General features: G+C 40.2%; 2 protein-coding genes and 1 long non-coding RNA gene across 9 annotated transcripts in view; 1 reads left to right on the forward strand and 2 right to left on the reverse strand.

The window, feature by feature from the left end:
* The window catches only part of ARHGAP29 (Rho GTPase activating protein 29), a 57,545-nt gene extending 48,690 nt beyond the window's left edge, over positions 1-8,855 (reverse strand). For 3 of the 7 annotated variants that reach the window (XM_027462360.3, XM_027462361.3, XM_027462358.3), the window contains exons 1-2: positions 5,812-5,935; positions 3,878-4,223 (exon numbers count right to left, since the gene is read on the reverse strand). In XM_027462360.3, coding sequence (XP_027318161.2) covers positions 3,878-4,139 — 262 coding nt within the window. In that variant the 5' untranslated portion in view covers positions 4,140-4,223; positions 5,812-5,935. Of the gene's footprint in view, positions 1-3,877; positions 4,224-5,044; positions 5,146-5,799; positions 5,936-8,221; positions 8,343-8,529; positions 8,601-8,642 lie in introns of those variants that run through there. The other 4 variants (XM_021271822.4, XM_072041834.1, XM_072041835.1 and 1 more) reach the window with 4 other exon arrangements.
* ABCD3 (ATP binding cassette subfamily D member 3) overlaps positions 1-26,931 on the forward strand; it is a 210,119-nt gene that overhangs the window by 153,048 nt on the left and 30,140 nt on the right. The window lies entirely within an intron of this gene.
* LOC110352572 (uncharacterized) lies at positions 22,515-26,883 on the reverse strand. Its single transcript, XR_002401731.4, has 2 exons — positions 26,378-26,883; positions 22,515-24,095 (listed from the first exon to the last, which is right to left on the reverse strand). It is a non-coding gene; the product is annotated as an uncharacterized lncRNA (long non-coding RNA).

The following is a 26,931-nucleotide window of genomic DNA, read 5'->3' on the forward strand; positions in this document are numbered from 1 at the left end:
ATTCTGAAGTATTTTCAATCCTGTGGTCAGGTTGCCAGGCCCTCAGCAGGTCTGTGGGAGCCAAACAACTGTTCAGTTTCTGCAGCTCTCTCAGCTATGGCAAGTTACTTCTCTTGCGTAACACTACCTCTGAAGGTCCAAGATAGCTCCAGCCTTTAGACTGTACTTTGCTGGATGTCCTACCATTTGAAAGAGGGGTGTCAATTGGAGCTAGCAGTCATTTTCTTACCCTCTCAACCTATACAGGAAAAGCCACTGTTTGAACTCAAAACACAAACAGAAAGCCCATCAGCTTTCAAGCCATTACATCTTCACAGCTTGTGTTTAACATGTACGTTAAAACTGAGACAAGAAGGAAACCTGGGGTACTGAATGCAAGATGCCATCAATAAAATTGAACGCCAGATGAACAGTCTTTGGAGTAGCACAGATTGTAGGCGACAAAAATAGTGTTGAGTCTTCTAGGTATTATTTCAGCACATACAGTCGGGTTTGGCCTTCCAGGCAGGGATCCCTGAAGAATTGTTTTCCTTTTTTTCCTTATCAGAAAGGAAAGAAAACTGACTTATTTTGAGTCTCCTCAATACACTTCAATTATCTTTGACCTCAGAAAGTACTAATGCTACAAAATTACCAGGCCTTTCAGTTCGAGCACAAATACACAATGACAATGAAGTTATCCTTACTAATATCAGCCATATGACACAATCTCACTCATCTGGACACCTAACTTAAGAACAGACCAACAGATTGATCCATTAACTGTTTGTGCAGTTCAACCACCGCAGACACAGCCTGTCATCAGCTAGAATTAAATACAGTTTTTCTTGCAGAACAGTACTGGACTCATTGACCTACGTTCAAAAAACACATGCAGCTCTTCTTTAATGAAGACCTTGATAAGCGCCTTGGTCCTGTGCCTCAAGATGATGGACTGCTAATAATAGATAATTATGAGCAGCAAGTACAATGCCTAGAGTCAGACAGGGAATTGAACTGAAGTGCAGGGAACACATGGTATTCCACTCACCACCAGAGGCAACTGCAGCTCCCTCACGTCCAAGCAGCTAACAAACTTCCAGCTGGCAATTCTATTCAGAGGGTGGGTTGGTTGTTTTGGGGAAAGGGGATGGCTTGTTTACTTTTTGTGTGTTGCTGAGAAGGAAGTTTCCTACCTGGTGCCAACAGGGAGACTCCCCATTTCGTAGATTTCAGTTTACATAGCAATCATCATAACTTATCTACATTTAAAAGTAACAGCCAGGTTTCATTCAGTATTATGACAATGAAGCTGCTGTAAGTAATTAAGTGATATTAGTATAAGTAATGCAAGGAGAAATAGCACCAAAGTTTAAAAAAAAAAAATGGTTGAGAAATTTCAGTTATACATGTATAACACTTCCCACCTAGTATGAAGTTGTTGAGGTCTTTCATTTATTAACTCGCATTGGTACCATTCAAAACAGTACAACTCTGTATCTAGAGACACTTAGGATCTAGTCAAGACATGAACACGTATTATAGACCAAAATAGCTTAAATTTTTCACTCCAGATATCATCACTACATCAGGAGAACATGAAACGAGCTGTTGGCAAGTAACTGCAGATGCTGGCAGCGTGCAGCTAAGGTGAGCAGGGCACACGCTGCACAGGGCCAGCGCCTCCAGGCACCAGCCCATGGCTGATGCAGACCTGAGCCATGGAGCAGCCTGGAGCCAGCTGAGCCCCGTGGCCAGAGTGAAGTTCCTATGCACTGCAAAGGAATTTGTAGACAAGTCTGCCAAAGCAGTGACACTACGGGTAGGAGTAGAGACGGAAGCTAACTGGGGAACAGCAAAGTCAAAAGATCTGCACCAGGCTCCAGGAACGCCTGCCAGACAAACACCAGAGCTTGTGGTTGCAACCCCAGCCCTGCTGCACCACTTACATCTGTTGCTTCTGAGCTGCTTGAAGGTGCACACAGTATATGCACATCAGGGTAAGATATGTGTTGTAGCTAGAACTTATTTTTTGTTCTGACTTCATGAACTTCAGAGCAAAGCTTTACTATTCAACACAAAAACACATCAAGTCATTACATTAATGCTGTCCAGAAAGGAAAAAAAATAATTTCCTGTCCCTGCAATTGATTCCACCTTGAAATAAATCGTGTAAGTAATTCCAGAATGGTGGTATAAGCTGCAAGCCTTACAAGCCAGAATTGTGTAAGGAATGTGTTCAGCCACCTTACTAGGTTTTTATCGATTTTTGGATAGAAAACTATAAACATTTCTGAAGATAGGATGGAAAAATGCCATCCAAACTAGTCGGCTTCAGAAAGGCTGCCTCCAGCCAGCAGTAAGCAAGCCCAATATTACAGAACTCACTATATGATGAGATTCTGGGGACAGAGATACAAAAAACATTCCCAATTAAGGAAAAGAAACATCTCTCCTTTATAGATAACCCTTTAAATGAACAACATTGTTTCGCAAATTAGTTCTGCAATCAAATATAAAACAAGAAGACGGCTCCCGTGTTCTATCTTAGCTTCTCCAATCTTCCAACTCCAAAATTTTATATTGAATATTAATTAGCAAGCACTGCACAGCAGCTGGAATACATTGGTATTTTGATAGTCCTTTCCCAACAGGATGCCTGCTTCAGTGTCAGTAGGCACCAGACACCTGACCTCACAAATAGCTATGCTCATCCCGTGTGTTCAGCAGAAATACTGTTGACATGAAGCAATCACGAGTCTCAAGTTACTGCCCTGTTAGATTTTTTCACACTTTTTGGCACAGCTGCTTCAGCTGTCTAGCCTTCTTCTCCTGAAAGAAGGCTCAATGCAAGACCTTAAATAATAGGGTAATCATTCTTTTCATTCCTGCTAAGGTTAATTTCATATCTATAAACAAAGTGGTAATCTTAAATACAAACTTAGAGGTAATGAGCGTTGCACTGACCCAGTATATGAGATGAGCACTACCAAACTCACTGCCTTTGAACTAAGGAAGGCTCTTAAAACATTATTTTACTCTCCAGGAACAGCGTTTTCTGAGTATCTACGCAGTAGCCAAATCTGCGTATTGGCAAATTTGAACCAAAATGAGAAAACAGACATTGAAAGCACTAAGGCATGGGGAACAGCAAAAAAAAAAAAAAGTGCAACAACGCTTCATATTTAAGACATTTATATAAAGCTGCTTTGGATGTCATTTAAGCTATTAATACGAGAACATTTCTGTAAAATGTAGATAAACAATTTCCTTCTGATGATCAGACATGGCCTAATATGTTTTCCCTAAAGGAATCTGAAGGCACAATACGAAACACTCCTCATAAGCAAAAAAAAATTGCAGTTTCCACCTGCTGGCAGAAAATGGTAAACACTTATCATGTAGAGGAAGAAAGCATGAAGAGTTTCTTCCTACCTTAAAAACAAACTAACATATGAGCATCTCAAAAACACAATCAAAACAGAAAAGCAGAGAATCATACGAGCTTAGAAAACTGGAACGCAGCCAACATTAACAGAATTCTTTGAAATGACAAGAACATTCAAGTGGTTAAAAACTGATCAGTTGACAGTCTCACTAATTTTCAGTTGCAGCCTCAACAGCCTGCTCAAAACCTACTCCTCCTTGCCCTTTTAAATCTTACATGCTCAAAAGCACTACATGACTGATTATGAAACAGATTGCAGTGTTATGGTGAGGAAACATAGAACCCAAAGTAACAACCACCATTTCCCACAGCCATCATGCATGGTGGGTGCAATAAAGGGGAGAAGTAAAGGGGAAGACAACCACAGCAAACACTAGATAAAACCATGTGAGTACAGGTGTGGGAGTTTCAGAAAACCTAAGAATTTAGGAGAAAAAGCAACTGACATACCTTCTGAAAGAATGGCTTCCTTCAAATAGAGCAGCACATCTGCAAATTTTCTGACATCATTCACCAGTTGCATGATATATTCTGGATCCACAACAGGATTGTCATAACAATCAGAGTTGGAGCTAATGCTGCTCAGAGAGCTGCTCTTGGTGCTGCGCCCCATTCCCCAATTTCCTGAATTGGCGATGGTGAAGAAGTTGGAGGTAGACAGCCGGGCTAATCCCAAACCACGTTTGTTACTTCCGCCGTTCTGCCGCAACATCCCAGCAGCCGCTGTGCTTATAGAGCTCCCGCAGTTAACATTCAGTATTGGTTAATGTCCATTTGACAAGCCCAAGATGAAGCCCTTAAGAATTGGGGGAGTGGGAAGGAGGAGGAAGAGAAGGAAAAATGCTGATTAGTGCAGAAATACACGTGATGTAACATTTTTTACTGACAAGATCCAAAAATTCTTTTAAGATGACACTACTTTACATTGCAATGTTTAACTGAAGCTTTATAAAGGTTGTCGACTGTTCATTTTTTTTTTTTTAATTTGTACAGCAAATAAAAATCAGTGGTGTGCAAAACTCATTTCTAAAGCTAAGCATGTTGCATGCTTATTTCACGAGAAACAGTCTGTTCCTTAGGTACTTATTTCAGAAACCTTAAGAATTCAGTGTTACACTTGCTCTTTCTTTACCATGAAGTGTTACTACAACTGAAAACAATTGCAAAAACCTTTCTGATACGGACCACAAGCAACAACCCAGCTTGCATCAACCACCAAGCTGCATTCAGCAGCATCCTGTCTCTTAAGATAATAGCCAGCCGTGATCTGATAGGGTGATTTTCTTTGCGTAGATCGTGCTGAACAAGAGACTTTGACTATCACCTTCTGAGAAACGAAAACATCCTGGAAGAATTTATACGGCCTTTAAACCTGCTATCGTTTAATATGAAAGCCAACCAAAGGAAAGACACTGCAAAGTGAAGCCATTTTACACATTGTAGTACCACAGTTTATCTGCAAGTCTTGGTGCAGTTAGCTTGAAGGGTGTTATTCTGCTTCAGCACACCTTGAAGTTCCACCATAAAAATACTCAGATTTAGGGGCTGTTACATTGGTATAATTAAAAAAAACCCATCCGCATTCATTTAGTTTTGGGAAAACGGAATGCTACCCACATCAGGTTAAGCCATTCTTTCCCAAGCAGCGAGCTCCAGGTGGTGGAGCCAGGTTTGGTTCCAGCAGGTCTCACAATGCCTGCTATTATTGTCTCAACACCAGGAGAAATTCTCAGCATTTACACTACAGGGTAAACGCTACAGGGTAAAAAAAAAAAAAAAAAAAAAAGAAAAATTGGACCATGTCAGATTAAAACGTTAACGCTGGCTGCAGATACCAACCAGTTGGAAATTCAAATTCAACCACTTTTAGAGAAAAATAAGTCACTACTATTTGAGTTGGCTGGTTGAAATGGGATGCCGTGCATATTTCTGGTTTAGGTTAGACTAACTAAAGGAACATTAGTTAGCCTTTCATATTTTGAGCGCTCCCCCCATGTGCTTCAACAGGCATTATTCTAACGCACCGCAATTATTTTCCCATCATTTCTACTTCATTTCTCCCTGCAATTTCGGAATATCAAGGGAAAGGCACCGGGAGCAGTTGTTTTTGTGATTCCCCTGGCACTGCCTCCAGGGGCTGCGCACAGGGGGCAGGGGACGGGGGAGAGAACTTCAGGCTTTAACCCAGGCCGGCTGCTCGGCTTTGTGCTGGGTGCTGACGGGCTGGACCTGGAGGAGCACACACACACACACACACACCCCGCCGCTCCCCGCCCCGTCCCGTCCCGGCTGGAGCCCAGCGCCAGGGCCAGAGCCACCCCCTCTGCTTCCTTCCCTCCCCCCGCGGCCCTTACCCTTACCCTTACCCTTACCCTTGCCCTTACCGGAGCGCGGCGGCCGAGGCAGGCAGGCAGCAGCCGGGCCGCCGCGGGCCCTTCGCGCCGCCGCCCCGCTGCCCACGGAGCACGGCCCCCGCCCCGCCCCGCCCCGCCCCCTCCCGCCTGCCCCACGCCATTGGCCGGCTGAGCCCCGCGGGGGCGGAGCCTGCGGAGGCCACGCCCCTTGCCGCGCCGCGCCCTTCCCGCCCCGCGCTGCCCCCGGCCATGCGGAGTGCTGCCAGGTGGAGAATTCGCGTTCCCGGTCCCAGCAGAATCTTTGAAGCCCAGAACCAAGCAGCCGAACTAAAGCGGCTTGGGACGTTACTCAGCTCTTGCGCTAATTTCAAGCGTTGTTCGGTTACCGCTTTACCTCCCCGCCGCTAAATGAAAGGCGGCATAAATTTAGAAATGAAGTAAGTGCTCATAAATTCTTCAAGTCTTCCACGTGTGGAGAAAAACAAACACAGAAAACAATGCCCCGAGCTTCAAAAAGATTCTGATGATTCAGGTAATTGATCCAGCAGATGTCAAAATCGGGCCAGGACAAACAATTGTAAAGTAATTTAATGTGAAAGCAAGGAGCTAGCGTGGGGAATGTGCGTTAAGCAGTACAACCGGCAGTCACATAATCAGGAAAAGTATTAAAGGTTTATTTTGGGAAAAGTCATTGAAACTGTTAGATAAGTGTACAATAGCAATAAAAAGATAAACAAGAAATTCCACCTATACTTATCAATAGATAGGCTACAAAGCAAGTGGATACCGTTCGGTTTCCCAAACCTTTCAGAAAAGCATAGAGCAGCTACAGCAGACTCTGTCTTTGTTACACTTGAAAAGATAAGGCGTTTTATTCTACTCTAATTATATCATTTCCAGGCACATTTTAGAAAATGCAAGGAAGAAAAAGCTCTGCTGGCCTGAGCACGTATCCTGCTCTAGTCCTTTTGCTGTTTCTGAAGCAGACACACAGTTCTTCATGCCTCGCCACTCTGCGCATTAGTCTTTTCTCTTATTTTGGTCCCCCCGTAGACTAACATGCGTCTATATTAGAATTCATCAATTTATTTGGTGAACCATTTTTTTGCAGAAAAAAATCTGAAGTGAAACTGAAAGTGATGGAAGTTAGAAATCCTAAGATTAAATGCTTTTATGCTTCTGAAATATTTTATTGCCGGCACATCATTTAAAACATGAAAGAGTTCTACACTGTGGGAGAAAAAATGATTTGACCCCACATCTACCATGTTACGTGAATGTTAAGTGAAGTTTGGGGTTTTCTTCACCAAACTACTTTTCCATTTCAGTTGTTTAGAGCTTTTTTTCCTCCCCATTTTCAGTTTGGCTGCATTCCCCCTAAATCAAAACTAGCATAAAACAGCCCCAATTATGTCACAAACTGTACAGTGTTGATTGTCTCCTAAAGTGCCTTAGCAAACACAACAAGAAACACAGCAGTAACAGATACACCTTCAGGAAAATATGGCTTGCATAAAAGCCCAGGTCTACATCCTAGCTTGCAATTTTTGTTGCAACAGGTAAACTAGAAGGAGGATTAAAGTCTCACAGCTGCTATGTTTTTGTCATCTCTTGTTACTCTACAGGGCCAATGTCGTTTCTAGCCAAAAATTAACCTACAGCATCACTAATTCAGACTTCAAGGAAACAACAGAAGTTGAACACATGAAAGTTATTTAAAGTCACCTCTTTTTTCTGCACATCATCCAATATAATAGTTTACTTGAAATGAACAAGAACAATGAACAATCAGGTATTAGGCAAATAGTGAACAGGAGGGCAATAAAGATAGCATAGTACCTCAACAATGTATTCTCCAAGAAAGGACACTGAAACCAAATTTAGTTTCATCAAAAATGCTGAATTTTCCTCTGAGTCTAACCACTGAAGTCTAACTCATTAAGAGCCACCTGTCCACTTTTTTAAAACAGATTTTTCCCCGTATAGTGCATGTGTACACAGTGAAATAGCACATCTCTTTTATGAGAAAACGATCTATGGAGTAAGCTCCATGTGCCTGTTTCTCCCTTCTTGGCATTGAATAGTACTTTGTTCACAAAAAAAAAAAAAAAAAAAAAAAAAAAAAAGTCAGTTTGAAATCAAGGAAAAGCCTGCCTGATGAAAGCTAGCAAGAAACTAGAAAGAAGATATGTTTCCATGTGGCACCATAATTGTAACTGAAACTGTGAAAGTGGTATTTGTTAATAAATTTGTTCCAAAATACTGGCTCTGTTCTTCAATTTATCTGCTGAAGAGCCAAATATTCTAGATTAGCTGGAAGACATAATTAGTATATAAGTTAATATGAGCATTAAGAGTTCAATATAGAGCTGGATATTTGTTAGTATTGTAACCCCCCTTCTACCACAATACTGAAAATAAGATTAACCAAATGACTTACGGAGCTACGTTGGAAGAAGATTCCACATTCTGTTTACATTCCAGCGAAGAGAGAATTCTGCTCTGAAGAAGCATTTCCATAAACCATTTCCTTCCAAGAATCTTTTCTTACATACAAGCTCCTGCAAAAGACCAATATCATTTGTGTATCCGAAACCAGTTCAGGACTCAGCTACTGTTAAAGGAAATAATGTGACATTTTTGGTGAAATAAGGTCTTATCCATAGCTATGTTATAAGCTTTAACAAACAGTCAAATAAGAACAGCTAGAACACAAAACTGAAAATTCTTTGTACAAAATTACCCTACCCGACGAGAAAACCCAGAAAATTATTCCTCCACCGTTACACCTACTGCTGGCTTGGAAAAGTGTTTTTTACTCTCATGAGATCTCCCCTTCGACTGTAATAAACACCGCCTACCCGAGAACCCCTGAGATACCCAGATCCACATGCACTTCCTCGAATGAAGCATATTTCAAGCAGTGCACCAAATGCCCTCAGGGAAACTATGTGGGTGAAACTTAGGCAGCCACTGTGCACTGAAATGAACTCGCAGGGCCAACTGATGGGGAACAGAAACCCCCATCACCTGCAGACACAGGCCTCGCACCAAGGCATTGTGCCGTCCCTCCCTGCTCAGTCCTGATCTTCAAGGCAGACCACAAAACACTTCAAAAGACGAGTACAGGAAGTGAAAGTCACAGCTCTAGCAGGTATTAAAAAACACATATTCGGTGTAAGGGCTGATTATAATTCCCCTCCAAGATAATCAGGAGATAATCACTCAATCACCTCACCCCCTGTGAATAGTCTTCTTCTCCACTAAGCTCTCCTTTTTCACAATTACTGGCTTTTCTCTCTCAGATAACCTAGTTGATACATATATGGTTTAATGTAGAGCAGTTCTTCTCAGCTTTATATAGTTTTGACCTTTCATTGCCTCCATGTCAAACCCAATGCCCCCAAACTGGTGGGCTTTTCTTTTCACTTATATCAGTTGGTCTAATTTCAAACTCTTTCCCTAGTCTTTCCTCTTTTTGTACAACATCCTGCCCTGCTCAGGATGATCTGCGTACTGTCGTAAGCTATTCCTCAAAAATGATGCAAGGCTGGAAGTGTGATGGGGGAGTTGCAGCTGGACACAGGACAGCTCAATTTGCTAATCCTTCAGGGGAAAAAGATCGCTGCTGGCATGGGCAGCACCCCGTTTCCTAACTTTTAACAAGCCATGTCTTAAAAACTTCCACCTTAACTAGCAATTGTCAAGGATAGTGGGTGGTGAGGAATGAGAGGAAAGACTGCATGAAGGAGACAACTTCCAGAACCTTCCTGGCTTGCCAAACGCGCTATTAACCAACTCTAATTACGGCACAGCGACCTACTGCTCGCAGAGCCAGGAGGCCTGAAGCTAACCACCCTGCTCCCTTAGCCCCACCTGCTGTACTGGTACCAGCTGGATTTAAGGGAGACAAAGCCCAACAATTAAGGGGTAGGAGAGAACAGGGGTTTGGCTGGGAACTGCTTGTAGGTGGTATCTTGCTAAAGGCTCTTAGTCAGGCTGTTGGCTTGGTATGCTCTGGGTTGCAGGGTTATTGCCTCCTGGCTGAGAAAGAGGCAGTACAGCAAGCAGGAGGTGGTGCAGCAAGCTGCTGGGTTTGTCTTGTGGGGGAGCTTCTGCTGGCCTTGTGTTTCGAATTCAGAGTTCGAAATAAATTAAGAGATACAGAGGCTGTGTTAGGTGGCTTCTGATGCTGCTCAGGATGCTAGGTCTGGCAGGGTGTGTGGGAGCTCCTGGCATCCCTGCCTGGCACCCCCGGGCTGTTTTTCACTGCTCTGGAGTATGCTAAAATCACCCTGAAATCACCAACCATCACTACTCTCAACAGCAAAATAAGAATTCCTTTGTACACTCCTGAAAGTTTTTGGTAGCATAAATGTTTGGTAAATCAGATGAAAACAACAGAAACGCATATATGGATAGAAACATTTTTTTTCCCTCTATTTGCATAACTCCTTACACAACAGTAAGTGATTTCAAATGTGGCAAACAAAACCCAAAATCCTTTATGGTTTCATAACTGTTGCTAGAGAAAAAGGAGATGTAAGAAAAATGCTGTGCAACAAGGCTTAAAGCAAGCTTTCAGAGATTAATTAAAAGTACTTATTTGCAAGAGAGAATGGTATATTGCGTGTTAGGAAACCAGGTAAGGTCCTTAAATAACAATCAAATGCATGATATGATTAAGAGGTTAATACTTCCAGAGCTATATTAAACCAAAACTATTCCTAGTAGCTTGCAGTTATGCAGGCAAAGAAAAAAAAAGTCTTACACTACTGCATTTAGTGACCTTGTAACAATGTATGTTAATGTAAGTATGATTGTAAGAATACAGATGAACTTTGTTTAATGAGAAGTGTCGAAAAATAAAGTTGGTGGATGTTGGCTAGTAGGGACAATTGACCTATTGGTGGTGAACTTGAAGTAGGGTGACTGTGTGTGCCATTGTAACACTGCCTGAAACCGTGGCTGGGGGACTGCTTGGATATGGGGGTGGAGGCAGCAGGGAGGGCGAAGAACAGTGTTCTGCTGTGCATGATAGCATCTGATGTGCATGATCAGCGTCTGATACTTCAGAAAAGGACTGGAGAATATAGGTTATTACCATCATTACAGAGCAAGGTATATTTTACCCTTACCATGGCTCATAAATAGTGAATCTCTATGCCAGAGTAGATCTATCTGATAATTTAGTTTTATAACTAGAGGCAACATCTGACTGTAGTATTAATAACACTACAAAAAATAATCCAGCTATAATGTATGGCTGATGTAAAGATTTCACTGAATTCCATATCCTGCCTGCGTTTTACTAAAGGAAGTATTTTTTTTTCATATAAGGAGCTCATTCAGCATTTTTCATTCTGGAATTTATAGCTTGAATATCTTAGGCAAGTTCTTTCTAATGTCCTCTTACCAAATCAAGTAATAGTCTGCTTTGTGATGCAGTAGTTTTAATCACTTGCATTAATTTAGGTCTTTAAATGTTATCCTACTTCATTGAACACTGATGAGTACACGTGCTAGAGGCTATGATATTGTTTAATGAAGTTGTTAAAGTGATCACAGTGTGTTCATAGGTTTTTGAAAGTACAATGCTATTGCCCTTTTCTCTTGCCTCGGGATGTTAATCTGAATTTGCTAAGACCAATTGCATTTCTGTAGTATATAAGTAGGGTCCAGATTACTAACAAAGGTGAGGCTCAGGAGAGAGCTCTGCTCCTAGTCCCGCTGAGCGCTTCACCTAAGTTGTCAATAGTATTCCTCATCTAAAAAGTCTGTTTGCTTCTGTTAATGATAATTATGAATGTCTCAATTGTGAATATGAACTTCAGACAAAGCTTTGGGGAGAGGATTTGCTACTCTAACGTTTCTGTTTTACATTATCATCATTCTATCCTGGGGCCAGGTACTGAGGTTTTCCACCTATCAGTAAGTCCTTCCTTTAATCCAAAGTATTGCATCTTCACTTAAGTAATACAATTATGAATAGAGGGTAAGAAAAGACATGACATGCAGTTGCATGTGAACAGTTGCAGTTGCTGGTGAACAGATCTGCTACAAATAAATGTAAGTTGAAAAGATGTAGGTATGTGTGATCTAAGGGTAAGCAAGTTAATAAATATCTCTTAAATATCCTTGAGTGTTCTAATTCCTGGTACAGTAAAAATAGTGAACTCCAGTCCATTTTTGATGAAATTTTTGTAAATATTTGTGGACCCCAGATGTGAACTTCCCTGCAGGCTACATGCAGCACCTAAATTTCTGAAGGTGTTTTTCTGTTGACCTTAGTGGCTCTTTTCTCAAGGCACAGGTTGTTCAGTTGTTGTTTAATGAGGCTCCTAATTCTTCTTGGGCACAATACAGGGAGTGTAGGTACCAGTACATAATTCTTTGCAGGTCACAGGCTAGGACACTGAATGTTACAGCCCATCACTCTCTCACTGGACTTGGCCCAAAAGTTGCTAATCCAACATCAGCAGTGGTTTGGCTGTTGTGTTTTGTTTCCTGTTGTTGCTTTAAATAGTAACTGTGAATCTCAATCGCTGTAAGACAGCAGATGCTGTTGTAATATAGGATTTGAATAACATCTGTGAGCCACACTTTGGCCTTTGTTTAAATGACATGTTATTTACTATTATTTAACATTCTACTGTGTGATGAAGAACAGGTTTTCTGCTCTTTGAGAAACTTCTTACTGAACCATATGCACAAAATCGGGACCATTATTTTATACATATATATTAGAGAATACATCTCTATCTAATAGAGCAGTATATATTTTAAAGCACCATACTGATCACAGAAGGCTTATGTGATAAGGTAGTATGACTGATCTATTACTGTCATCTTGCCTAGATAAAAGAATCCAGCATGATATTTGTTGGTTAAAGGTCAACAAAGGAAATATGTAAAGCTCCAGTACTTTTGATTATCTATACGGCGTAAGAATACAGAGCACAATTAGCTACACTGAAAACCACTGCATTTTAACACTTTTATTCTGATAGAAGCCATAACTGGCTGCCATTTATTGCATAGCTATTAAGAAAGAGCTTGGTTTAATCAAATATTATCTTATAAATCTGCATCCCTAATGAGATATACTGAGTTATGTATTATTCAGATAAAAAGAAAATTGCAATACTGAATGAAAATAACTAAAACTCCAGTTGTTTATGTCCAAGTCATTACTGGCTCATTGGCACATTAGCTTTATGGAGTTGTGCTTGCTAACAGCATCAGTGAGAAATCTCCACTGCTTGCAAATCCAGTAAACAGAAATGCCACTGATGTCACCTGAGCTGTAGCAGAACACATTGACCAGAGAGCCCCCCCTCAGCTTTCCATTGTGAATTAACTTGTCTTGCTAGGAATGCATGAGGAGCGTCACCGCAAGTACCCCAGCTTGCCCCATGGCTCAGGAAGGTGGTGGTCCCCATGTATGATGGGGTGGCTCCGTCAGGAGCCTTTACCATGTCAGGCCTACATGACAAGGGCTGCTGTTGAACGTGGAGTTTCAGTGGCAGGTTCTATCAGCCCCTTCTTGAGGTGACCATAAAACCTGAGGAATATTGGAGAACCTAAACTAGCTTCCAAGTGGCAGAGGTTCCCCCTCTGAAAAATGAACACATTTTTCAAGGAACTGAGAGAAGCTGCTTGGTTAAAAGGAGCTATTTGAAAACCAGGAACTTATTTCCATGAAGAATACAAGAGGTATCTTGGGAACCACAAGAGAACTCTCGGAGCAGAGGTGAGGGCTGAGGTTTGTACTACTACTCTCATCTTGGTATGGTAGCCCAGTACCTTAGCACCTCCCCTCAGGACTGTAGATAGAGACCTTTTGCTCTGATGGACACTGCTGGTAGCTGCTCTGGAAGAGACACCTGAGTAGGTCCAAGCCTATGGAGAAGAAAATTCCGTTCTAGAGCCAGAGGTCTTTACTGAGGGCAGGCCACAAACCAAGGCTGGTTTCTTCCTTGCCACCCTGATACCATTTTGTGGAGTGCTTTTGGAGACCATCCTCCCCAGCCACCAAATCAAGGTTTAGCCATGAGGTGGCATAAAGTCAAGAAAACAACGCTGGCAGTCTTCTCTAGGGTAGGAATGTGACTGCAGTGCTGATGGAGGATTTACCACTTAATTTCAATAACTTCTTCCAACCAGAAAAAAGCTCTGAGACAGGCTTGACTGCCAAACGTTACAGGCTTTGAAGTCTGTTGGCAGGTAAAAGCTGTATGTCAGTGACTTACAAAAACATCAAAAGGTATGTCAGGGAATGCTGCTGCAAGGGCTGGAAGCCAGAAATCCATGAGAAAATCCTCAAAGATAATATGAAAAGACTTCAAAGGTGGAAGATACGTGGAAAATTGATAACTGTGTTTAAAATCAGACAGAGAACCAAAATCTTCAGACTTGAGGAGAAGTTGGAAAGGAAATAAAAGGAAGAAATATGTACTGCCTCTTTATGGTCTTGTGTGCTGTGTAAGCAATAGCTATCTTGTCTTCAGACATATATAATACACTCAGAATATAAATATATATACAGTTAGTGTCTCAAAAGGAGACTAATAATTGATGTCAATATTTTTCCCTTACACTTAAAAAGCTGGTGTACTGTATTTTTAAATAATGTAGCTTACCACACTGTAGGAAGTAATAGTGAAAGGCACCATTGTTATAGAGCAGGTTCTTCACGTAACTTGCCAAAATCCAAGTGTGGCACCTCAAAGACTCAGTGCAGGAAACTTACTGGGGTACAGGTTAGTCTCACTAGTATGTCTTTATATCATCTCTGGTACCTTGTCTCTCAAATAAGGAGTTCTCAAGAATAAAAATGTAATGTGAACGTAAAATGCACGTGGAAATAACTCTGGAGAGAGGTAATGCTTCCAAAGAAGAACATAAGAACAAGCAGGCTGGGTAAGATCCTGTTCCTCATAATGCCCATGAATGGATGCCTAAGGAAGATGTGCACTGGACAGGAATGTATAACACCTTCCCTGAGCTTCCAGCCATTTGCAGCTAAGAGGCTTCCTGGCATTATTTCTGTATATTCAGTATTTTTCAGTGAATTCCTCCTCTGTTAACTTGTGCAGTTCTCTCTTAAAACCATGTAAACTTTTAGCAACTCCAGAATTCTGTAGCAGGGAGTTCCACAGCTTCGAAAACTAGACTTGTGCTATTTTATTTTTATTTTTATTTATTTTTTTTGACATTTGAGAATCACGGCTTTGTACTGAAATTCAGCCTGAGTTTCTGAATCTGGTGTCTGCCACAAAACCTGATCTGTGGGGACAGAGTCTATCAGAACAAGCTGCAGGAATTGGGATCTCCATCAGTGCCGTTGTGCAACGAGTGAAACAAATCAGTAAGGAGAAGGAAATAACAGCACATGACCCTGCACATCAAAATGACCTTTTGAGGACGTTCCCCAAATGCATTATAGCACATCTTGTATGCTCTGTGTGGCTTAGCGTGGTGCCAGAATACACAGGGCTTTAGTTAAAATTCCATTGATAACTTTTTTCCTTTTGTGAAGTTCTGTTTTCAATTTTCAGTGTGTAACAGTGTTACCAAATATGGGAGAATCTGCTACTGCTCTGGACTTGTGTGACTGCCTGCGCACTGGGGATGCAAAGCAGATTCCTCCCCCTCCCAGTGGGAACTACTGATTCCCTGCAGCCTCCAGCAGGGACAGAGAAACTTACAGGTAGGTGGTACATTAAATCAGAATTTTCCTGCTTTATACTCCTACAAATATATATATATTTTATTTTTATTTTATTTTAAAAAAAGACTACTGTTGAATATATCATACACAGCAGGAAAGGGTTAAGCTGTTCAGATCACCTGCTTCAGGTGGAACATAAAACCCCTTTTTTTTTTTTTTTCTCTTCAAGAAGAAAATAAACAATTCTCTTATCCCTAGGGTGGCAGCAAGCCCTAACAAGGAAAAGCAGGACACATTCCTTCCTTCCTTCCTTTATAAGTAGTCAGTGGATTGCTCCCAACACATTCCAGATCTGGTAGGATAACTTAATTGTCTTCACCTGGAGGCCAGTGCTTGACAGTTAATATAACACCAATCAAGTAAGGCACCACGATCTTGCTGATGAAAGTGGGTTATGCACCCAGTCCCATGGTCATAGCCAGTTTCATGTGTTCATTTCCATCTGAAGATTTACAAGTTTCCTGGATGGAATTGTGACTACAAAAATTTGAGTCTAGAGGAGTCATACACAATTCCTCACTAAAGGCTTAGAACAGATGTGTGGAAGAAGAAGAATTGTTTATTGTAATAATTTGTGGTTATGAGTGCAAGTTTTAATTGCTTCCTTTACAATGAAAGACCTGTATGGAGAAGGGAATGCTGCTGGTTTGCTTTCACTTGTGATGAAAGAGGAAAATTTCAGTTACAATTCCTGATCAGTCATGCAATATTATTCTATAAGGCAATGGAATCTTTCAAAGCTGTTCAGGCAGTTTAAGACAACGTAATTCTTGTCCCAGAATATTATCAACTAGCAGTCTGGATGTTTCTGTAGCTACTGATATAATTTGCACAGAATAACAAGAGGAGTCCCATGATCAACACAAGACAGGTCAGTAACATACCAGCAAGTTTATACTTTTTCCCAAACAATCAACTAAGCAATCAAACTAGGAAAATAAAAATTTTTAGAGTATACAAACTCAGAGAAGTAATTTGTCACTGTTATGTACTTGTCCCGTTCCTACCACCATTTCTGAGGCATTTTATAAGCTAATACCCCACTCGTGTTGCCTGATTTTGTTCCGAGCAGTGGTAAATGTTCTTATTGTTACAGGTAAAGTCTTAAGAATATAACTGAAAACAGTTGTTGCCTAGAAAATGTTTTGACAGTTTTGGTGAGGCAGCAGAAGTTCCCCTACAACATGCTAGCAAAGCATTGGCTAGATAGCCAAAATAAGTTTCAATATAGAGCAGCGATGGTTCTTTTTTCATATGTCCATAGCAGAAATGAAAATACAGTAAAAGAGACCAGAAGGCATCTAAGACTTGAAAATTGTGGTAAACATGATTCTGAAAAGAGTAAAAATGTGCACTGCTGTAACTGGGATGATAAGTAATAGAGTGGGAACATTAACAGTACTATTTTTATTCATGTTTACTGGTTGATAAATCTCATAGAATAATGTAGAAATTATTATACAAATAATATTATAACGTAGAAAAATCTAGTAGAATAATGGCTTAATTTAAGACTTTTGTCAACAAAATTAAAGAATTGCATACTTGTAAGACAAGTACAGAGGGGAATGAAAAAAAGAATGGCATCTGTTTCACCAGTGCCATCCTGACTTACCCCCAAGTGTTAATCTAAATTAGACTGAAAATTTACATAAATTAGAGCTTTGAATTCCTATTAATAAAGAAACAGGTATTACTTTCTGAAAACTGCATATGGTTATCATATGTTGTGTATATTCTACATCAACAACTCTGTACTTTGAGCCATGTTCAGAGATGCTGGTAGTCTTGTCAGTTCATGTAATTAATTTCAAAATGAATCTGAAATAACAGAGGGGCCTTCAATAACTGCAGGGCTCCTGGTAGAGTGAAATTAATGGTATCACTTTGTTAACCTCAGAAGGTTAAGGTCTGTGACCAAAACCAAAAAGCATTTGACAATCTCAGTCACTTTAGTTTTATTTTACAGATCGCTCCCTGAATATTTACATCAACTATTTCAGTTATGTAGGAATTCTGCAGAACACTTTTCTTTGTGTATTAAAAAAAAATAAATCAGTATACCACAGAAATGGAATATCATACCTGTTTCTCAGGTGGTCTTACAAGTATACATCTTTGCTAGTCCCCGAAGTACTAAAACACTACCCAAAGTATGCCAACAGTGACTTAGAGTGGTTGAGCTATAATGACAGCAGAAGGAATATGCTGTTCAAATACACCATTGATAAATTCAAGGAAAATGAAGAGATCTGTAGACTACTAGCTTAGTAGTTACACTATTCATATTATTTCTGCACTATTTTACAAAAACCATAAAATCGAAGTTATGATGGCAAAGAAGTCTACTGTGTTTCAACAGCAATAAGCCCTTAGCATGCAGATGTTCGCTTTCACTGTTGGTCCACAGAGCAACCTCCAACATGTGCATGAGATCTGGGGATGAAGAGGAAAAGAATACAGACCAAGAAAATAACTAACCTTATAAATAACTAACCTTACTAATAACTTTAGGATGTAAATTACCTGTCAAGATTACAGCAAATGCAGATATTGCCCTCCATGAAGTGTATAATGTTTGCGTGTGTTGCTTTCTCATCCAGTTGATGCAGTGACCGCCGAGTGATCCGCAAAGCCAGGCTGCTGGCGCCATCCCGTGGCACGCTCCTGGCTGCACGACTCCGGGCTGCTGGGCTCTGCCGGGGACTCAGCGCTAACAGCGGTGCACAGAGGATAGCTTAGAGCTCACGTTTCACGTTTCATGTCTGTCTCTTGACAACAAGACAACAGGTCTCAGGCTATGATGCTGGGTACTGTAGCCAAGGTCCAGATTATCCATAGTGAAGTGCTTTGAAGGGGGGGGGGAGCTTTCCCTACAATCCTAAAATGGGTTTAAATACACTCCTCAAACAAGGCCAGTGTGATTAACAGAAAGAATACAGCAATATGGTATGTGTTTGAAGAAGGAAAAAAACAAAACAAAACACAGCTTGCATGGGTTGAAAATCTTCATCCCCAAATTCTGCAACAAACGAGAATACGAAGGCTGTTGGATCAGTTCCGTGGGAAATATTTCAAATGAGTATAAAGCCAGGGTGGCACTACGGGAGATCAGGGAATACAGTAACTGTATTACATGTCTCACAGGGCCCTGAATTTGCCCCAAGGTGTGTGCAATAACAGTGAAGTGGTGAATAACCAGCTGTTAAAGTAGCAAGAGTGTATTGGACATTTTTCCCCCAGAAAAAAATGGATTTTCTAGACAAAAGCAGTGTTATATACACTGTCCAAGTGAATGTTAAAAAACACATTATGTGATGCTCAGAATTTTTTTATCAAGCTTGTAAAGCTGGTAATTTTTATAATGGATTATAATACAGGCAGGAAATTGGTTAAATAAAAATGATAATGATAAGGTACTGAATCATTTTTGAATGGTGAATCCAGCCTAGAAGAAAGCTATGAGATTTTTGTAATATTTGTGTTTTAGCCCTTAATTGACTAGCAAGACTCTGCAAAGAAACACAGAGGCACGCAGCATGGTGTCGTGTATAGCACTGAGCTCTCCAGTGTTAGTTTTGAACAAACTGTCCTTCAGGAAATGTTATTGAGGCTTCCACAAGCTGTCGGCCCAGCTTTACCTGTGGTGGATCAGGTGTTTCCCAAAGACTGGTTGGACACGTTAATTTATTAGAGCTGCTAGGAAGATTCTGAATGCAACCTTCAAAAGTTAAGAATGTGGTTAAGTAAGATATCTATACCAGAAAGGGAATTGAGTTAATAGTCACAGGCATAGAAGAATTTTCTTTTTCTATGGCAGAGGTTGACTAAAAGTTTTGTGCTACATCTGAGTTCTTACTTGCATTACTACTACCTTGAGAAAGCAAACAAACAAAACCTACAATCAAAGCAAGTCTTTGAAGAGCTAGTTTCACTTCCCAAACCCAAGAATTCATTACCATGTATCCAATCTTTGAGTTCTTTTTCAGAACTCAATTTTTATTATCATAGAATCATAGAATATCCTGAGTTGGAAGGGACCCTTAAGGATCATCAAGTCCAACTCTTAATTAATTAATTAGCATCTGGGAAGAAATCCTGAGCTACTGTGTTTAATCACAGAATCACAGAATTTCTAGGTTGGAAGAGACCTCAAGATCATCGAGTCCAACCTCTAACCTAACACTAACAGTCCCCACTAAACCATATCCCTAAGCTCTACATCTAAACGTCTTTTAAAGACCTCCAGGGATGGTGACTCCACCACCTCCCTGGGCAGCCTGTTCCAATGCCTCACAACCCTTTCAGTAAAGAAGCTCTTCCTAACATCTAACCTAAAACTCCCCTGGCGCAACTTTAGCCCATTCCCCCTCACCCTGTCACCAGGCATGTGGGAGAACAGGCCAACCCCCACCTCTCTACAGCCTCCTTTGAGGTATCTGTAGAGAGTGATAAGGTCACCCCTGAGCCTCCTTTTCTCCAGGCTGAACAAGCCCAGCTCCCTCAGCCGCTCCTCATAGGACTTGCTCTCCAGGCCCCTCACCAGCTTCGTCGCCCTTCTTTGGACCCGCTCAAGCACCTCGATGTCCTTCTTGTAGCGAGGGGCCCAAAACTGAACACAGTACTCGAGGTGCGGCCTCACCAGAGCCGAGTACAGGGGGACGATCACCTCCCTAGCCCTGCTGGTCACGCTGTTTCTGATACAAGCCAGGATGCCGTTGGCCTTCTTGGCCACCTGAGCACACTGCTGGCTCATATTCAGCCGACTGTCCACCATCACTCCCGGGTCCAGGTTTAGGTTGGGTGTTAGTCAAAATATTTCATGCGCTTGGAGGAAGCTCTGTAGATTTAAAGCAAACTTTAGAGCATTTTAACCCTTATTCTCACACTTGTTCAACTTCTATTTCCTATGAGTTCTCTTGCAACTTCTGAGAGTACAAGCGACAGTATTCCTAAAATGCTAATGCTGTGGTCATTGTGAGATTGCACTTTGCATTCAAAAGGAAGATGACAAGTCTAGAACATTTGCAGAAGAACCTTCAAGTTTAGATTATTATCCAAAAGTTTGAGAAGATGAATTAAATTTTTTGGAACGAGTGAAGTACTGCTTCTGTAACCGCAACTGAATAAACTTGGCATCTATGGCTTGCTACTGTGATTGGGAGGTCCTATTATCCACCTCTGGAATTTCTAGGGAATGACTGCTAAATTTAAACTATGTTTGTAGGAACCCTCCCCTCTTTTCTGTTTCCTCTTTCCCTAGACCTTTATTGCTTGTTTTAACCTTTCTTGTCCTTCTGAGATTTCATTTATTAACTTGTATCCCTTCTTTATCCAAGTCAGAAGTCACAGTGCTCCCTTTTCTATAAAATCCTACTTTATTTGGGTATTCAATCTTTTCCAGATACTGTCTTCCCAGCAGGAGAACAGACAGTGGTTGTGCTACACTGCTACCAAAGCCTTATTTCTGTTACTAACAGAAGCTTCTGATTTTCCTTAATGAGAAGGAAAAAATAAAGATGTTTCTGAAGAAGTAAAGATCCACCAGTAAGCAGAGCTATTGCTTTAATGTACAGTGGCACAGATGAGGCTACTGAACATCCATCTGAGAAACAGCAATTTAAATGGTGTCTGAAGTAACCTCTGCAAAACGTGCTTACAAGGGATCCTCAGAACTTGTGTCTTGATCTTTTGCCTGCTTTTAACATTTTCATTCATCTTTCTCTTCCCATGACTGTAGGGCTTTTTGTATTGAAAGGTATTTCAATACAAGCAGACAACATAACTGTTCTGCTTCTGATTTACTCAGGCAGTCACATGAGTCAAGCCTGATTTACAGTTTCAGACCTGGAAAATCTAATACGCTTAAAGATTAGGGAGGGGACAGGTGTTCCCCAAGGACAAATGTATGGCACAACTAAGTTCAGGAAAAGAACTAAGAGGATTAAGTTTTTTCTTTTTGCTTAGTTAATGTTGGCAACTAATAAAGGTTTGGTCCGTACGTAGTATTGCTTGTTTTTACTGCCTGTTTATGCTATTCCCAACAAGTTACTGTGAGATCAAATAGGGTGTGTAGGGTAGTGCATTAACAAATCTGGGATAATAACATACAAACTTGCCTTTACTTGTGGTAAAAGCTCACTCTCATCTTCAGATAAGAGGGCAATGACATTTGACTTGCAATGATGTAATTTGGATGATGATTTACTTAATAGTTAAACTGTGTATTTTCTATTTATATATTCGGCATTCAGATGGACTGTGTGGGTTCAGTCTTGCTGAGCTGGAGCAAAGAATCCTGCCCTACCCTATAAACTCTGCCCTAGCTGGCAGGCAGGTAGGATGAGCTTTCAGCTGTGGCTTAGGGTGTAGCTCTACGTAGGAAGGAACAGAGAATTTTCTCACGTTGGTTAAGCATACAACTTTATGCCTTAAGGCGGAAGAGTAATATGAATTTTTTTCCTTCTGCTGGAATAGGATAAAACTTTTTTTTTTTTGTATGAAAGATTTTTTCTGTACCAATAAAGTTAAAAAAAGGGCATTTGTATACATACACCTGTGTATATTTACATACCTACAGAGATTTTCACCATTTTTTTCTAAAACATGTAAAGCACTGGCCTATATAGTATGAGGGCAGAAGTCCTGAAGGGTAATGCATTTTGACAGTTTTCTACATTATATTCCCTGAGGAATTCAGTTCCAAATTTTAATTTCCTGTGGACATGAGCTATACTAGAAAGCTGTGTAAGCATGCTGAACAAGTGAAAACATGTTTAACTGCAAGCATCGTCTTGGGCACTAGTAATCTAAATGACTTATCCCAGTCATCTGTCATTAAATATAATGCCAGTATCATCACAGAACTACTGCTAGTACCAATATATAATATAAATAAGTAATAAACACTATTAGTAGCAGATGTTGGTAGTGATATGTAATAGTAGTAACATCTAGTAGTCATGTCCCTTTTTTAAAGAACACCAGCACTCTTTCTACGTGTCTTCACGGAGAGGAACTTTATATTTAACAGTTTACTATTTTCTTCACATTCCTTGTGGATCCACTTTCTGCATCTACTGTTTTTGATCCCGTACTTATTTAAGAAAAGAATAATTGTTTCACATTTCTGATTTTTCCTCACTACATTACACATTTTATTACCTGTTCCACAATATATTAAGAACATATTTCTTCCTTCCTGTCCCATTCAACTAAGAGGGTTTCCATGTTAATAACTTTATTTCCCTGGCCTTTTTCATTCCTCTCTTTCTATACCATCTTTGCTGAAGTCAATCCGGATGGTCCTAAAGGTACCTTCCAGTCCCATTTTTCACAATTTTATGGTCTTTAACCAACACTGAAGTCTCTCTTGGTCTCCTCAATCAAATTCAAAAATCCATCATTTTTGTACTTTCTGTACAGTTCCATTGAATTCTCTATTTTCCTGTCACTTGACAAATCATTGGTTATCCATATTTGCCTGTTATTGCTGCTTCATTTGGTGAACAGACAGTTATTTAGTATTCATTTGTAATATTGAATTCACTTGTAATCAGTATCTAGCTCTAGACATTAATGAACACCATCCAAATACTATGCAAAATTTAAAAATGTTATTAAATGCTAAGTACTTTAAGAAATACTATGTTTATAGCAATCTCCACTTAACTGCAACTACTTGGTAGCACAGAATGCTTCTGTAAATGTATCTCTGATATCTCATGCTGTCCTTAAAATGAGAAAATGCAAATTTCTGTCAAGGGTTTCACCTACGCTCATAGACTCACAGGATATCCTGGGTCCTGGAAGGGACCCACATCTCCTCCACCATAAATTGCTAGCTCAGGTACCACAGGTTCCTAGGTCTAGACAGTTCCATATCATAGCTCATCAGATTTAAGTACCTTTTTTCAACCTTTTTCCTCTCCAGTCAGTCAATTCTAAATCCCTCCTTTCTGTTTACCTCACTAGCTCAGTGTCACCCTTCTGTTTTGCAACGCACATCCAGTGTGGTCTTGCTCAACCATTTGATTCCTTCCCAATACCAGAATCATTGGTCAGCCCCTCTAATCTCCTTGCTCAACTGGTCTCCTTCTTCCACTGGCTTCCTGACCAAGATGTCTCAGTTGCCTGTCCTACATACTCTCTCGCTAAGACACTCCAGTTTCTACAGCCCTTCTTCACCAATTTCTTGTCAAGTCCTTTATTATTTTTTCCGGTCTCAATTTTGCCTCATCTTGATTGCATTCATTTCATCCCTTTCTTGGTCTTCTTCCAGCATTCAGATCAATGGGATTATTCTTCAAGGCAAAAACTGAGGCCCCACTCAAACCACAGATCAAACTCATGGTATAATCAGCATATATTTCACGGAGGTGGAGGCTTGATTTTTGAGTGGCTGGTAGCATATCCACATTGCTTCACCCACACTGGAGTTTCAAGCTGTGTAACTGAACATATAACGATTCCATCTGGTTGGTATTAGCTGTATTGATGAGCTTGTCATTGGAATACTCCACTCACCACACACACATACACTGATAATTAAACGTAGCTTAGCTTCAGAGGTGTTTTCCTTCTGTTAAAAATTAAGCAAGAAATTAATTAATACTGTGGCATGTTACTTCAGTAGAACTGACAAAACCTTATCATTTAACACTGGTGCCTGCACAAATGGAGCGGATCATTAATTTCCCTGCAACCCATGCCAAATTCTAAAACTATAAGCTAAGAATGGATGGATATATGTAAGAGAGAACGCACGTTTGACAGAAGACAACATGACAATCCCTGGAACTGTCCCTCTTGCTCTGCTAGTTACTAAGTTTTCAAATATTGCCGTACTCAACATCAAACAAGTGAATAATCTTACTGAATTTATATAGGCTTAGAAATCAAGCAAGTACACATCTACAGAATGGAGACCAGCACTATACAAACTACTTTCAAACTTAACTTATGTATACTGTACAGTTTGTGTCTTACAGCTTCTTCAACTTACATAAATTAATCTAATTCGTCTGACACCTTTCACAACACTTGTAAATTGCTCTCCGTAATATTAATGTTACATTGGATCAACAATAAACAGCATGATTTTCATTTAATTATTAGATACGCTGCTCTCAGAATGTAGTTGGTTGTTGTACGCCAAGTGCCAACAGCAAATAATACAGGTTCTTCCTGTTCTGAGAGAAACCAAATCAGAGCATCTTATTTGTTAACCCAGACTACATTAAAAAAAAAAAAAAAAAGTATTCACACAATTATTAGTGGGATAAAATACTCTGTACAAGTTTCTTCTGTTCCTGTCTTAGAGACGCTTCCTGAAATTCAACAGGCTAAAATCAGTATAGACAGAGGACACAATGTGAGAGTCTGAACTGTTTAGCAATGTTTTACTACTATTTATTACACAGACATTTCACTTATTGTGAAATTGAAGCACAATACATTATGTTTTGCCCACTCAAGTATTAGTGGGGTTACACTGCAAAACTTGTCAAAAGCTCTTGTATTTTAACCTGGATCAACTCCCTGACTCTCTTCTGTCTCACGGTATTAATTTTCTGAGTTATTTCATAAGCTGGTCTAACAAACCAGCATAACTGAGAATGTGTCATCCTGTGTAGAAAAAACAGCTTGGCTGGGAAGTGTTTACATGGATAGTGCTGCTTGACACTTCAGACACAGGACCATAGCCTAACACTTGCTGTTATGAGGTCTCCTTATTTCCTTTACTGGGTTTTATGCTTTAATAGTAAATATGCTTTTTTCTTCCTACAGACTTCAGTCTTCCATAGTGCTATTTTAAGTGTAAATAGCTTTCTTTCTATGAATGTTCTTACACACCCAATGAGAAGTTAAACCATACCATGGACCATATCAAAAGCACAGTTATCAAATCGATCTTCCTTCTTCAGAGAAACTGTATGTGCCATCATTAATACAGATGACAGTCCTGGTACTGTTTGCTTTGCTTTCTTCCAAGCTACCTGTCCACCTCTAGCTTTTATATTTGAAATACATTTTAATTAATGTTGTTACTTTCTACCTTGGAAAACTCTCACAGTTGCCTTCCACCAAGAATGCCAAGAACAGAAAGTGGCTGCAATGTGTTAGTATTGAAATGCAGATCTCAAACTGCAGAACGAAGAAGGAACTTCTGTCACAAAAGCATTTGATCAGTGTGAGTGATTTTATCAAGAATATCCTTATGCATGAGTGTAGCTCTAAATCGATGAAATAATGGATAAATAAAAACCTCATGTTTTACCCTAAGAGCACAGTTACATTAGGAATAACTAACAAAGCTAGTACACAAAGCAGCAAAAAGCAACACTGTAAAGTGGAGAGAGAAAGTAGAGGAAACAGTAGAGGACTGGACGCACAGTACAAGTTTCTTAAAAAAGATATGTATATGTAAAATTATTTAAAGACAAGTTAGAAGAAAAAATATGTAATAGGACATGGTATTGGGCAGCCTTAAAAAGTGAAATAAGGACGCTGAAGAAGATAAACATAGCAGAACACAAGTCACACAGACAAGCAAACAACAAAGGTCAGCATGGCCCAAATAGATGGACGTTGAATGTAAATAAAGTTGGACTATATTAGATTGCTAGTTCTGTGGCAAGCTGCAACCAACCTCTGGTTATGGAGAGAAGAGGATTTGTAAAGAAAAGGGTCACAATCCCACCTTGCTTTTGACCTCAGCACACACAGAGAGATGAAAAGCAGCTGCAAAACCGTAAGATTCAGTAAACCCCCAAATTTGTAGACTTTCATTTTCATAATGATATGAATATAAGAAATTTGATTTGATGAGGAAACGACCTCTTTTTAGGTTCTTACACTTACCTCCTGCCAAAGTATCCAAGGCTTAAGAAAACATGACAGGACCTCCAACTCTGAGTGACATAGACAGCAAAATCTTGATATGCAATAAGCTTAATAATGTTTTTTGATTCTGCTGTATATTTTCCTTAGGATCAGAAAACAAAATAGTTTATGATTTTTCCCTCGAAACACAAATGATGCTTTAAAACAGAGAGATTACCAATTTGAGGTTACACAACAAACTAGTGCCATAACACTAGGTTAAACAGCCCTGACTCCGGTGCTGCAGAAAATGTGAACAACTTGGTGTTTTGAGGATCCAGTTTTGGCTCCAAAAAAATAAACTTGCCCCCAAATGCCTGATGATACCAAGGATGCGGAGAGAGAGTGAGAAAGAAAAGTGTATGTGGTGGTTCACTATGCAGAAACAGAGACGGTTTCTGCAGCTTCAACCCTGCTACTCCTGGCGTGCGTGTTTGAAAGGAATGTGAATATTTGAGAAATTCCACCTCGGCAGCCGCCCGCATGGCCCTGAAACACAGCAGGGCAAAACTCCCCCGGGAAAGCTCTCGGGA

This window comes from Anas platyrhynchos, chromosome 8 (assembly GCF_047663525.1).
Source record: "Anas platyrhynchos isolate ZD024472 breed Pekin duck chromosome 8, IASCAAS_PekinDuck_T2T, whole genome shotgun sequence".
NCBI lineage: Eukaryota > Metazoa > Chordata > Aves > Anseriformes > Anatidae > Anas > Anas platyrhynchos.